The sequence below is a fragment of the Hylobates moloch genome, unplaced genomic scaffold (genome assembly GCF_009828535.3).
Source record: "Hylobates moloch isolate HMO894 unplaced genomic scaffold, HMol_V3 SCAFFOLD_11, whole genome shotgun sequence".
Lineage (NCBI taxonomy): Eukaryota > Metazoa > Chordata > Mammalia > Primates > Hylobatidae > Hylobates > Hylobates moloch.
In genome coordinates, this window is record NW_026652286.1 from 35,802,244 (window position 1) to 35,816,054 (window position 13,811).

Consider the following 13,811-nt stretch of genomic DNA (forward strand, 5'->3'; position numbering starts at 1 on the left):
TTTTTCACCTTTATTTTAAGAACCGTGTATGCATGGGTGGTTTATATCTTAATCTACATCATTGCATTATTTTAAACTGCTTCTATTCCAGACTATTCCCCACTTGAGCTGTTTTCATAGGCTCCTATATTTAATCCGTATTAGAGCCTTTATCTCACTGTTTTGTAATGACCCATTTGCTTATATGTCTTCTCCATCAAGACAGCAGGGGTTGAATCTGATTTCTGTCTCTCCTATTACTTGGCACAGCAGCAGATGCACATGAGAGGGCAATGTGTATGACTTACAAGTAACACAAGTTTGTATGGTATCTAACCTGATTATTAATAATAAAAAACATTATTTCATTAGTTCATACAAACACACCCTTTCCCACAAACAACAGCACTTTGGCCAGGAGACCAGGTTGTTCTGTATCTTCTTCTGAGCTGAGGCTGCCCTGGGATTTCCTTTCTTCTCCGTCCTCCTTCTCCCAATTCCTCAACAGTCTAGGGGAGAACCAATCTACTCAGAGCCTTACAAGGTAAATGAATACTACTATCATCCTTTGTGTACATATACATCAATCATGTATCACTTGTTTGTGACCTTGTTTCCCTTTACTGGGCTTAAAAAAATGTTTTCGGGGTAGGCTTGAGAAGAAAGAGTAATGGCAATTAATTTTTGCCATAGCTCTTTATTTTGCCATCAGGTATAAAAATCACATATAACTCTATGATCTTTTGTACTTGATTTGGCACCATATTTAAACAGCATGAACACTGTGTCACATAAATGTACTATTTTCCAAAAGTATGACGATTTTGATGACACTGTTAAAAGTGCTAATAGAATTAACAGAAACCTTTCTCATTATGCATTGTCTAAATCAACAAACTTCAAATGGCAGCTATTATCAAGTGGATTCTACATCTGAAATAGTTATGAATCAATATTTTTAGTATAAGTCAGTAAGCAAGAAGAATATGAGAACATATACCATCCAGTAGAGGGCACATGCAAAAAGAAATCCTAAACAGAACCAACCGCTAAGGAGGGAGAAATCAAACAGGCCCAGTGAAGTGGAATCAAATAGGCCAGCTCCTGAAGTAGATAAAAAGGTTGTTAAAGAAACTGGCCAAAGACAGGTATCATGGATTTAGTTTCTAATCACCTGTAAGTTCACATTAGCCTTCAATCTACTCCTTACTTCTCCCCAACCCACCATCTCCTATCAACAGTGGCTGGCTACCAGTGGGAAGTGGTAGGAAAGAGACAGGAAAGAGTATGTTGAGTACCCAAACCCATTGCTTTACTGAGAAATGTGTTTCTAGAGCCCTAAGTTAAAATCATGAAAGCATTTTCTAATAAGAACATTTCACACATGGTGCCAAAATTTATAATAATTTCTTAAGGAAATGCAACCTCAATAGTTTGATAAAATAATTTTATCTGATAAAATAATTTCTGAACACAACCCCTGATAAAATAATTTCTGAACACAACCACCTTGGATGCTTACAGAGTAACTGAGAAAGGCAGGACCCCTAGAACACTGGAAGAAAATGTACAGGTAGGGAAAGGGAGTGAAGTAGAGGTGTGTGAGGAACAGTAAATGCGAACAAAGACTATGATTACATGGCAATGTATAGCAAAGACTTCTAAAAATATTTTTTAAAGTAAACTTCAACTTACTAATATAATTTCTGGGAATTTTTATCTTTAGGAAATAATCAGAGATGAAAACAAAAATATATGTATAAGAATTTTCATAATAATATCAGCAATATTAATAATTACAGACAGTTTAAATATCTAAACCTATACAATGAAACTATTTTTCAGCCATTTAAAGCCCCATATTAAAATACAATTTAATAACATTAAAAAATACTCCTCATATAGTATTAAGTGAAAAACATTAATTGAAAATCTACTCATGATTCCCCATTTTCTGAAAAGTACACATATAGAGGAAAGATAAGATAAAAATATGCAAAATTGCTAGAAGTGGTGCTAGTAGTACTGTAAATTATTTTCACTTTTTTAATTTTATAGTAAGACAGTGACATGTATTTTAATATATTTGTATAATCAAAGAAAGAGCGTTTTTAAAAAGCATGTCTTAGTCTCAAGGAATTCACAGGCCTCAGAGAGCCACAGGAAGTTGAAGTTAGTACACATCAAAGTAGGAGTTCTGTAAATACTTAGTGCAAAAATGACTGCATCAATTGTCAGAAGACAAAGCAAGTATCTCAAGAATCTTGATTTGTTAAATCTGGAACTCTCTCACAGTGTTTCAGCTATCTCAGAATAATGTAGGGTGCTTATTTAAAACAAAATGCAATTTCTTCCAGCCTACTACAGAGCACCTACATCAGCATTTTGGGAAGTAATGCCTTGGAACCTACATTTTTCTTTTTTATTTTTTTGAGACGGAGTCTCGTTCTGTTGCCCAGGCTGGAGTGCAGTGGCACAATTTTGGCTCACTGCAACCACCTCCCGGGTTCAAGCGATTCTCCTGCCTCAGCCTCCCGAGTAGCTGCGATTACAGGCACCTGCTACCACAGCCAGCTAATTTTTGTATTTTTAGTAGAGATGGGGTTTCCCCATGTTAGCCAGGCTGGTCTCAAACCCTGACCTTAGTTGTCTGCCTGCCTCGGCCTCCCAAAGTGAAGGGATTATAACCGTGAGCCACTGTGCCTGGCTGGAACCTGCATTTTTAACAAGTACCCCCAAAATTAATTTTAAAGAAATTAAAATCTGAGAATCACTACTCTAGATAGTGTAATGGGAAACAGTTTTATTACCTCCTATTATCTGAAATCAAAGATAATTTTGTATTTTTTTTATTGTGGTTGTTTGCTACAAAAAGTTCTACTGATAGAAATGAATCCTAAATACCAAACATAATCAGGTTTTACTATTATTTCCAGAACAAATAAACCATTAAAGCTGCACAATAACCAGCTATGAGGAAATTATTCTAAATTCTAATTACAAAATATAGTAAATGAAAGATTACAGATGACATTAAAACAAAATCTGGAGTTGGGCACCATGGCTTCTACCTGTAATCCCAGCTACTTGGGAGGCTGAGGCAGGAAGATCACTTCGAGACTAGCCTGGGCAACATAGTGAGACCTCATCTCTACAAAAATTTAAAAGCCAGGCATTGTGATGCACACCTGTATTCCCCGCTACTTGGGAGGCCGAGGCAGAAAGATTACTTCGAGACTAGCCTGGGCAACACAGTGAGACCTCATCTCTACAAAAATTAAAAAGACAGGCATTGTGGTGCACACCTGTAGTCCTAGCTACTTGGGAGGCTGGGGTGGGAGGATCGCTTGAGCTTAGGAGTTCGAAGCTGCAGTGAGCTATGATCTTACCACTGCACTCCAGCCTGGGTGACAAAGCAAGACTCTATAACATAATAATAAAATTAAAAATAAGAAATCTGCAATGTAACACTACAGTGTTCTTTTTACACTGATATTTGTAATGTAATATTTAAAATCACCTGTTTTGAAGTTCTAAGAGTAAAGTTTCTGAAGCCATACTTAGCATGAAACACCATTAATGAGATACGCAATCAAAGGCTTCTCTGAACCCCAGTTGCCATTTCCTTCAACATAAAACATACTATCTATTGCAAAGATTTGTTTTAAGATGAAATAATATGTAAATTTATCAAGATTTATTCATTAGGCGGTTAAACAATCTTATATGTAAATAAACCTTTGCATAAAAAAGCCATTTTACTTGCTCAATAAAGTGAAAAAATTAAAAAACGTAGGCTTAATTGTATTGAGAAAAAAACAGAAATTTCAAAATGACATGATTCATTTCAAGCACATGATTAAACTAAAAGATAACACAACAGACCCATAAAATAAGCACGGCCCATGTGCTTCAAAATGGAAGTACTGTAAAAGTAGACAACACAGATTTTCCTTTCTGGAGGAAGTCCACTTTAAAAATTTCAGAGTATAGTCAATAGAAAATTATTAAAAAGAAGTCTTGAATTTTTTTCTTTTCTTTTTTTTTTTTTTATTTGAGACAGGGTCTCAATCAGTCACCCAAGCTGAGTACCGTGGCGCCATCATGGCTCACTGCAACCTAGACCTCCTGGGCTCAAGCAATCCTCCCACCTAAGCCTCCTGAGGAGCTGGGACTACAAGCAAGAGCGACCACGCCCAGCTAATTTTTTTATTTTGATTTTTGTAGAGATGGTGTCTGGCTAGGTTGCCCAGGCTGGTCTCCAACTCCCGGGCTCAAGCAATCCTCCTGCCTTGGCCTCCCCAAAGTGCTGGGATTGTAGGTGTTAACCACTGTGCCCAGTACACCTATAATCCCAGCTACTTAGGGGACTGAGGTGGGAGGATTGATTGAGTCCAGGAGTTCAAGACTGCAGTGAGCCATTATCATGCTTCTGTGCTCCAGCCTGGGCAACAGAGCAAGACTCTGTCTCAAAAAAAAAGAAAAAAGAAATGAAAAGTCTTCCTTAAAAACATAGTATTCAATAATGTTTACATTATTATTAAATAGTGGCAGCAGCAACATAGTAGAAACAACAGTGGGTTGAAGGAAAAGTAAACCACATACTTTTTCTAACTTTGCAGCTGCTAGCTAGTACTCCTGCTCTAGGTCTCAGTTTTCTTATCCATAAAATAAGAGGATTAGGCTTGAAATCGCTAAGATTACTTTGGCTCTAATGCCCTATGATTTTATGAAAATACAACAAATCTTACCAGTTTCTGATTTATTCAAAATAGATGAGTAGGAGTAGCTTTGGCTGACATAATCACTGGTAGAACCCACAGAACCTTCTCTTGGAAGCGGACCTATAAACCTGTCATGAACACTGTCTTCCCCAGCACTGGAATCCTCCTAAAATGCAACATATTCAAATAGTTAGTAAATAGCAAATGTTGCTGAAACAACAGCATTCACCATTTCCTGTAGGAAGGTTTGAATGATGCCTGATACAAAATACTTTGGAAAGGTGTTCATGTCCCCTTCCAAAGTGTTACTTTCTAAATTTTCTTTCAAATTTTCTGTTTACATGAGAGAAGATTTTTGGTACTAATAAATCAAGAGTACCATTGTAGTCCGTGATGACAGTCTATCATTCATTTTTATATCATCCTTGCCACGTAGGCCTAGCATATAGGGGACACAAAATTATTGTTGGTGAGATGGATAGTTTCCTACTGTCTCTGACAAGAAACTTCATTTTAATAAGGAAGATGCTGAAAAGGATTAAGGGACATAAAAACAGCACAAGCAATTAGAACAGAACTGAAGAATTCTTCTGCATTTAAAAACATGAATCCCTGAATTGTGAATCCAGAGTTCCCTAAATTAATAGCTATTTTAGATTTCAATGTCACTCAGACTAATCAAAATCTTCTCATGATGTCATAAAAATAAATGATGCAATTAATGAAGATCAGAGAGCATATTCTGTTACTGCTTCAGTACAGATGGACTGTGTTTAATTACTGTCTAGTATCCAGACAGGCATTGTTATTCACAATAAACTTCTGAATGAAAAGCTTCAAATAGAACAACCTTTCCTAAGCAAAAGTATCATTAAACAGAAGGATTCTGAAAAAGTCCATAAAGCCTCAGATTTCTCAGCCTGTAAAAGAGTGAGGTAAATCAGACCAGGTTTTAATCTTTTTTTGGCATTTTAATTTTTTAAATTATTATTTTTTCAACTTTTAAGTTCAGGTGTACCTGTGCAGGATGTGCAGGTTTGTTACACAGGTAATGTGTGCCATGGTGGTTTGCTGCACAGATCATCCCATCACCTAGGTATTAACTCCAGTATCCCTTAGCTATTCTTCCTGATGCTCTCCCTCACAACATGCCCCAGTGTATGTTGTTCCCTCCCTGTGTCCATGTGTTCTCATCATTCAGCTCCCACTTGTAAGTGAGAACATGTAATGTTTGGTTTTCTGTTCCTGTGTTAGTTTCCTGAGAATAATGACTTCCAGCTCCATCCATCTCCCTGCAAAGGACATGATCCCATTAGTTGTTATGGCTGCATAGTATTCCGTGGTGTATATGAACCATATTTTCTTTATCCAGTCTATCATTGATGGGCATTTAGGTTGATTTCATGTCTTTATTATTGTTAATAGTGCTGCAGTGAACATATGCGTGCATGTATCTTTATAACAGAATGATTTCTACTCCTTTGCCTATATACCCAGTAATGGGATTGCTGGGTCAAATGGTATTTCTGCCTCTAGGTCTTTGAGGAATGACCACATTATTTTCCACAATGATTGAACTAATTTACTCTCCATAACCTCGCCAGCATCTTTTGTTTTTTGACTTTTTAATAACTGCCATTCTGACAGGTGTGGGATGGTATCTCATTGTGGTTTTAATTTGCATTTCTCTAATCAGTAATGTTAAGCTTTTTTTCATGTTTGTTGGCCGCACGTATACCTTCTTTTGAGCAATGTCTGTTCATGCCCTTTGCCTACTTTTTAATGGGTCTGTTTTTTTTCTTGTAAATTTATTTAAGTTCCTTGTAGATTCTGGATATTAGACCTTTGTCAGATGGATAGATTGTAAAAATTTTCTCATTCTGTAGGCTGTCTGGTCATTCTGATGATAGTTTCTTTTGCTGTGTGGAAGCCCTTTAGTTTAATTAGATCAATTTGTCAATTTTTGCTTTTGTTGCAAATGCTTTTGGCATTTTCATCATGAAATCTGTGCCTGTACCTATGTCCTAAATAATATTGCCTAGATTTTTTTCTAAGGTTTTGTATAGTTTCGGGTTTTACATTGAAGTCTTTAATCTGTCTTAATTTTTGTTTATGGTGTTAAGGAAGGGGTCCAGTTTCAATTTTCTGCCTATGGCTAACCAGTTCTCCCAGCACCATTTATTAAATAGAGAATCCTTTCCTCGTTGCTTTTGTCTGGTTTGTTGAAGATCAGACAGTTGTAGATGTGTGGTCTTATTTCTGAGTTCTCTATTCTGTTCCATTGGTCTATGTGTCTGTTCTTTTACCAGCAGTATGATGTTTTGGTTACTGTAGCCTTGCAGTATGGTTTGAAGTTGGGTAGCATGATGCCTTCGGCTTTGTTCTTTTTGTTTAGGATTGTCTTGGCTATTCAGGCTCTTTTTTGGTTCCATATGAATTTTAAAATAGATTTTTCTAATTATGTGAAAAATGTCAACGGTAGTTTAATGGGAATAGCATTGAATCTATAAATTACTTTGGGCAGTATGGCCATTAACAAGATATTGATTCTTCCTATCCATAAGCATGGAATGTTTTTCCATTTGTTTGTATCTTCTCTGATTTATTTCAGCAGTTTATAGTTCTCCTTGAAGGTGTCCTTCACTTTCCTTGTTAGCTGTATTCCCGGGTATTTTCTTTCTGTAGCAATTGTGAATGGGAGTTCATTCGTGATTTGGCTCTCTGCTTGCCTGTTGTTGGTATACAGGAATGCTAGCAATTTCTGCACACTGAATTTGTATCCTGAGACTTTGCTGAAGTTGCTTATCAGCTTAAGCTGATTTTATGAAAATACATCATAAGACGATGCGGTTTTCTAGATACAGGATCATGTCATCCGCAAACAAAGATAATCTGACTTCTTCTCTTCCTATGTGAATACCTTTTATTTCTTTTTCTTGCCTGATTGCCCAGGTCAGAACTTCCAATACTATGTTAAATAGGAGTAGTAAAAGAGGGCATCCTTGTTTTGTGCCAGTTTTCAAGGGAAATGCTTCCAGCTTTTGCCCATTCAGGATGGTATTGGCTGTGGGCCTGTCATATATGATTCTTGTTATTTTGAGTATGTTCCTTCAATTCCTAGTTTATTGAGAGTTTTTAACATGAAGGGATAATGAATTTTACTGAAGGCCTTTTCTGCTCATGTGTTTTTTGTCTTTAGCTCTGTTTATGGGATGAATCGCATTTATTGATTTGCATATGTTGAACAAACCTTGCATCCTGGGAATGAAGCCAACTTGATCACGTGGATAAGCTTTTTGATGCGCTGCTGAATTCAGTTTGCCAGTATTTTATTAAGGATTTTTGCATCAATGTTCATCAGGGATACTGGCCTTAAGTTTTCTTTTCTTGTTGTATCTCTGCCAGGTTTGGGTATCAGGATGAGGCTGGCCTCATACAAAGAGTTAGGGAGGAGTTCTTCCTTTTCAATTTTTTGGAATAGTTTCAGTAGAAATGGTACCAGCTATTCTTTGTACCTCTGGTAGAATTCAGCTGTAAATCTGTTTGGTCCTGGGCTTTTTTTTATTGGTAGGCTATTTATTACTGCCTCAATTTCAGAATTTGTAATTGGTCTATTTAGAGACTCAATTTCTTCCTAGTTCAGTCTTGGCATGGTGTATGTGTCCAGGAATTTATCCATATTTTCTATTGTATGTGCATAGAGATGTTTACAGTATTCTCTGACAGTTTTTCGTATTTCTCTGGGGTCAGTGGTGATATCCCCCTTATCATTTCTGATTGTGTTTATTTGATTCTTCTCTCTTTTCTTATTAGTCTAGCTAGCAGTTTATCTATTTTATTAATTTTTTCAAAAAATCAACTCCTGGATTTGTTGATTTTTTAAAGGATTTTCGTGCCTCTATCTATCTCCTTCATTTCTGCGCTGATTTTGGTTATTCCTTGCTTCTGCTAGCTTTGGGATTTGTTTGCTCTTGGTTCTCTAGTTCTTTTAGTTGTAAGGTTAGGTTGTTAGCTTGACATCTTCCTAGCTTTTTGATATGGCCATTTGGTGCTATAAATTTCTTTCTTAATCCTGCTTTAGCTGCATCCCAGAAATTCTGGTATGTTATCTCTTTGTTCTTATTAGTTTCAAAGAACTTCTTGATTTCTGCCTTAATGTCATTATTTACTCAAGAGTCATTCGGGAGCGGGTTGTTCAGTTTTGTAGTCATGTGGTTTTGAGTGAATTTCTTGAGTTCTAGTTTGATTGTGCTGTGGTCTGAGAGACAGTCTGTTGTAATTTCAGTTCTTCTGCATTTGCTGAGGAGTGTTTTACTTCTGATTATGTAATCAGTTTTAGAGTAAGTGCCATGTGGTGATGAGAAGAATGTATATTCTGTTGTTTTGGGGTGGAGAGTTCTGTAGATATCTATCAGGTCCACTTGATCCAGAGCTGAGTTCAGGTACTGAATATCTTTGTTAATTTTCTGTTTCGATGATCTGTCTAATACTGTTAGTGGGGTGTTAAAGTCTCCCATTGTTATTGTGTGGGAGTGTAAGTCTCTTTTGTTGGTCTCTAAGAAGTTGCTTTATGAATCTGGGTGCTCCTGTATTGGGTACATATATATTTAGCATAGTTAGCTCTTCTTGTTGGATTGGACCCTTTACTATTATGTAATGCCCTTGTCTTTTTTTATTTTTGTTGGTGTAAACTCTGTTTTGTCAGAAACTAGGATTGCAACTCCTGCTTTTTTCTGTTTTCCATTCACTCGGTGAATTTTCCTCCATCCCTTTATTTTGAGCCTATGTGTGTCTTTGCACATGAGATGGGTCTCTTGAAGACAGCATACCGATGAGTCTTGACTCTATTCAGCTTGCCATTCTGTGCCTTTTAATTAAGGCATTTAGCCCATTTACATTTAAGGTTAGTAATCTTATGTGCAAATTCGATCCTGTCATCTTGATGCTAGCTGGTTATTTTTCCTGGCTTATGTGGTTGCTTGATAGTGTCACTGGTCTGTGTACTTCAGTGTATTTTTGTAGTGGCTGGTAACAGTTTTTCCTTCCCATATTTAGTGCTTTCTTCAGGAGCTCTTGCAAGGCAGGCCTAATGGTGATGAATTCTCTCAGCATTTGCTTGTCTGAAAAGGATCTTATTTTTCCTTTGCTCATGAAGCTTAGTTTGGCCAGATATGAAATTCTGGGTTGGAAATTCCTTTCTTTAAGAATGTTGAATATTGGTCCCTAATCTCTTCTGACTTGTAGGGTTTCCACTGAGAGGTCTACTGTTTGTCTGTTTGTAGGTGACCTGGCCTTTCTCTCTGGTTACCCTTAACATTTTTTATTTCATTTTGACCTTGGAGAGTCTGATGATTATTGTCTTGGGGTTAATCTTCTCATGGTGTATCTTACTGGGGTTCTCTGCATTTCCTGAATTTGAATGTTGGACTGTCTTGCTAGATTGGGAAAGTTCTCCTGGATGACATCCTTAAGTATATTTTCCAACTTGGTTCCATTCTTCCTATCTCCTTCAGGTACCCCAATCAGTTGTACGTTTGGTCTCTTTACATAATCCCATATTTCTTGGAGGCTTTGTTCATTCCTTTTCATTCTTTTTTCTCTATTCTTGTCTGCCTGTCTTATTTCAGCAAGACAGTCTTCAAGCTCTGAGATTCTTTTCTCTACTTGGTCTATTCTGCTATTGATACTTGTCATTGCACTGTGAAGTTCTTGTAGTGTGTTTTTCAGCTCCATCAGGTGGGTAATGTTCCTCTCTGAACTGGCTATTCTGGCTGTCAGCTCCTGTATTATCACGATTCTTAGCTTCTTTGCATTAGGTTACAACATGCTCCTTTAGCTCAGCAAAGTTCGTTATTACCCACCTTCTAAAACCTACTTCTGTCAATTCAGCCATCTCAGCCTCAGCCTAGTTCTGTGCCCTTGCTGGAGAGGCACTGCGGTCATCTGGAGAAGAGGCATTCCGGCTTTTTGAGTTTTTGACATTTTTGTGTTGATTCTTTCTCATCTTTGTGGGCTTATCTACCTTTGATCTTAGAGGCTGCTGACCTTTGAATAGGGATTGTGTGGGGTCTTTTCTGTTGATATTATTGTTATTGTTTTCTGCTTATTTGTTTTACTTTTAACAGTCAGGCCACTCTTCCATAGGGCTGCTACAGTTTGCTGGGGGTCCACTCCAGACCCTAGTTGCCTCAGTTTTTCCCGTACCTGAAGGTATCACCAGTGAAGGCTGTGAAACGGCAAAGATGGCAGCCTGCTCCTTCCTCTGGAAACTCTGTCCCGGGGTTCCTGAGCTGTTGCTGGCCTGAATGCACCTGCAGGAAGTTGCTGAAAACCCATTGGGAGGTCTCACCCAGTCAGGAGAAACAGGATCAGGGACATGCATAAAGAAGCAGTCTGGCTGCCTTCTGGTAGAGAAGGTGTGCTGCATTGTGTGGGGACCCGTCATCATTTGAACTGTTTGGACTCTCCAAAGCTCGCAGGCTGGATGGCTGAGTCAACGAAACTGCAGAGACAGTGGCCTCCCCTCTCCCCTACCCAGAGCTCCATCCCAGGGAGAGATCAGAGCTCTGTCCGTATAACCCTGGCTAGAGTGACTGAAGCCCCTGCAAGGAGCTCCTACCCAGTGAGGGGGAATGGATCAGGGTCCAGTTTAAAGAGGCAGTCTGGCCATGATCTGGCAAAGCAGCTGTGCTGCACTGGGGGGAATCCTTCCTTGTCCAGATCATTTGAACCCTCCAAAGCCAGCAGCTGGAATGACTGAGTCAACGGAACCACAGAGATTGTGGCCAACCCTCCCACTGGGAACTCCATCCCATCTCGGGCAGACCTCAGCTTGTTGCCGTTGGCTGGCTTGAATTCCAAGCCAGTGGGTCTTAGCTTGTGAGGTGCTGTGGAAGTGGGGCCCGTAGAACAATGCTGCTTGGATCCCTGGATTCAGACCCCTTCCTAGGGGTATGTATGGATGGACTTTCCACCTTGTTGGGGATCCTGGGGCAGAGTATGTAAAACTCCTGGGTCTATATGTGTGCCCCAGTGGCTGCTCTACCAAGATTCCACACAGCTCTGTGTATTGGACCCAAGACCCTGGTGGCGGGGGCTCCTGAGGGGATCTCTTGATCTCAGGGTTGCAAAGATCCATGAAAGTAGCGTGGTTTCCTGGGCAGAGACATACAATCATTCACAGCTTCCCTTGGCTGGGGGTGGAGATTCCTCTGGCTTTGTGCCTCTCCTGGGTGGGCCATCGCCCCACCCTGCTTTTCTTCATTCTCTTTGAGTTGTTTGCCTAATCAGTCTCAATGCGAGAACTTGGATATTTAAGTTGAATGTGCTGTATTCACTCGCCCCTTTCACTCCTCTCCATGAGCACTGCAGACCGCAGCTGTTTCTAATCAGCCATCTTGGCCCCTCCCTCTTACTGTTCTTTAACTCATGTCCTCTACAATGTACTGAGAGAAAAAAAACAAAATCTCTGGTGGAATAGCCCTCAAATTGGGAGTTACTGCATTAGATATCTCTAAGGCAACTGGGCTGAACAGGAAAGTCTACTGAAACGTCAATTCAGGGATAAACATTAAAAGAATAGAAGGGAAACATTTAAGGTATACACCAGTTATTCCAAAAAAGGTGGCAGGTTAGGGGAGGAAGTGAGAATGGAAATGACCTTCTCGCAGATACTGAAAAACCTGATGAAAACCCCAAAGATAGGCCGGGCGCGGTGGCTCACGCCTGTAATCCCAGCACTTTGGGAGGCCGAGGTGGGCGGATCACGAGGTCAGGAGATCGAGACCATCCTGGCCAACATGGTGAAACCCCGTCTCTACTAAAAAAAAAAATACAAAAAATTAGCCGGGCGTGGTAGTGGGCGCCTGTAGTCCCAGCTACTCGGGAGGCCGAGGTAGGAGAATGGCGTGAACCCGGGAGGTGGAGCTTGCAGTGAGCCGAGATCGCGCCACTGCACTCCAGCCTGGGCGACAGAGAGAGACTCCGTCTCAAAAAAAAAAAAAAAAGAAAACCCCAAAGATTTACAGCAACCAAGCAAATGCTTAAACAAAGGAAGGGTCACTACTGAAACACAGGAGATCTTTGTGGCACTTTGACTTATCCTAGACCCACCCCCATCCCTGGTGTGGCAGTGGTCTTGAAGACAGCAGTATATGTTAAATCCAAGGCGGCAACAGACTGTATACACAAATAATGTTGCTATGGATGTCCAGTGTAACTATGTTATTCTACACACTTATAACAAAGCAACATAAAATGAAAAAATATTAATTCATTACACAAATTACAAAACACATCTTATTTCCTTTGGGAAACTGCATCCTCAAGTAGTAGGTGACAGTGCACAAAAATTATAAATACAGGGCTTTCTAAGTAGCTTACCAGCAGTATTTGAGGTTGTTCACCATCTTTATCTGTCAAATGCAGAAAGTTCTTCTTTCCTGGCTCAAAATTAGCGTCGAGAAGTGACTTGTCACTGGTATGATCCAGTGGTGCCTATGGACATAAAACATAATATTTCAGATTATGAGAAACATAAAATAAGTAATCTGTAAATAGATACATATCTACATTTAAATAGTATTTTTTTAGCAATGATCTGGTAAAATTCTCTTCATCTAGGCTTGGAATTAACTTATTTATTCATTAACTGGGATAGCTAAGCCCAGTAACAGTGCATACACTGATAGGTATCCCGGAGACTCACATTCCCCAACATCTAAAAAACTAAAAAGAGAAAAGGTGAAAGTTAAGAGGTAATGTTAAGTATTACATACACATAAAAAGAATCTATAAACATTTCTCTTTCCATGTTCTATACAATATATGCAGTATGATATTTAATGCAGTTTCAAGAAAATTGACCAAAGATAATTTTACATAACTAAAAACCAAAATGTTTTGATATATAAATATGATGAAAAATACCAGATAAGCAACATACTAAGCAACCCAACCAAAATAATTATGTAATGTAACAAAAATAAAACTAATGTAGTATATAATATGGCCTTTAGAAAGACTCCTTCAGGAAAAGCCTGTCCTAGTAAATGATACCTATTTCAAATGTACCCCTAGGATTCAGAGGACCCAGGGGGTATGGAAGTG

General features: G+C 38.8%; 1 protein-coding gene across 3 annotated transcripts in view; it reads right to left on the reverse strand.

Moving 5' to 3' along the window:
- USP47 (ubiquitin specific peptidase 47) overlaps window positions 1–13,811 on the reverse strand; it is a 124,215-nt gene that overhangs the window by 68,002 nt on the left and 42,402 nt on the right. For all 3 annotated transcript variants that reach the window (XM_032166601.2, XM_032166599.2, XM_032166598.2), the window contains 2 exons: window positions 13,086–13,199; window positions 4,731–4,869 (listed from right to left, as the gene is read on the reverse strand). In XM_032166601.2, coding sequence (XP_032022492.1) covers window positions 4,731–4,869; window positions 13,086–13,199 — 253 coding nt within the window. The remainder of the gene's footprint in view (window positions 1–4,730; window positions 4,870–13,085; window positions 13,200–13,811) is intronic.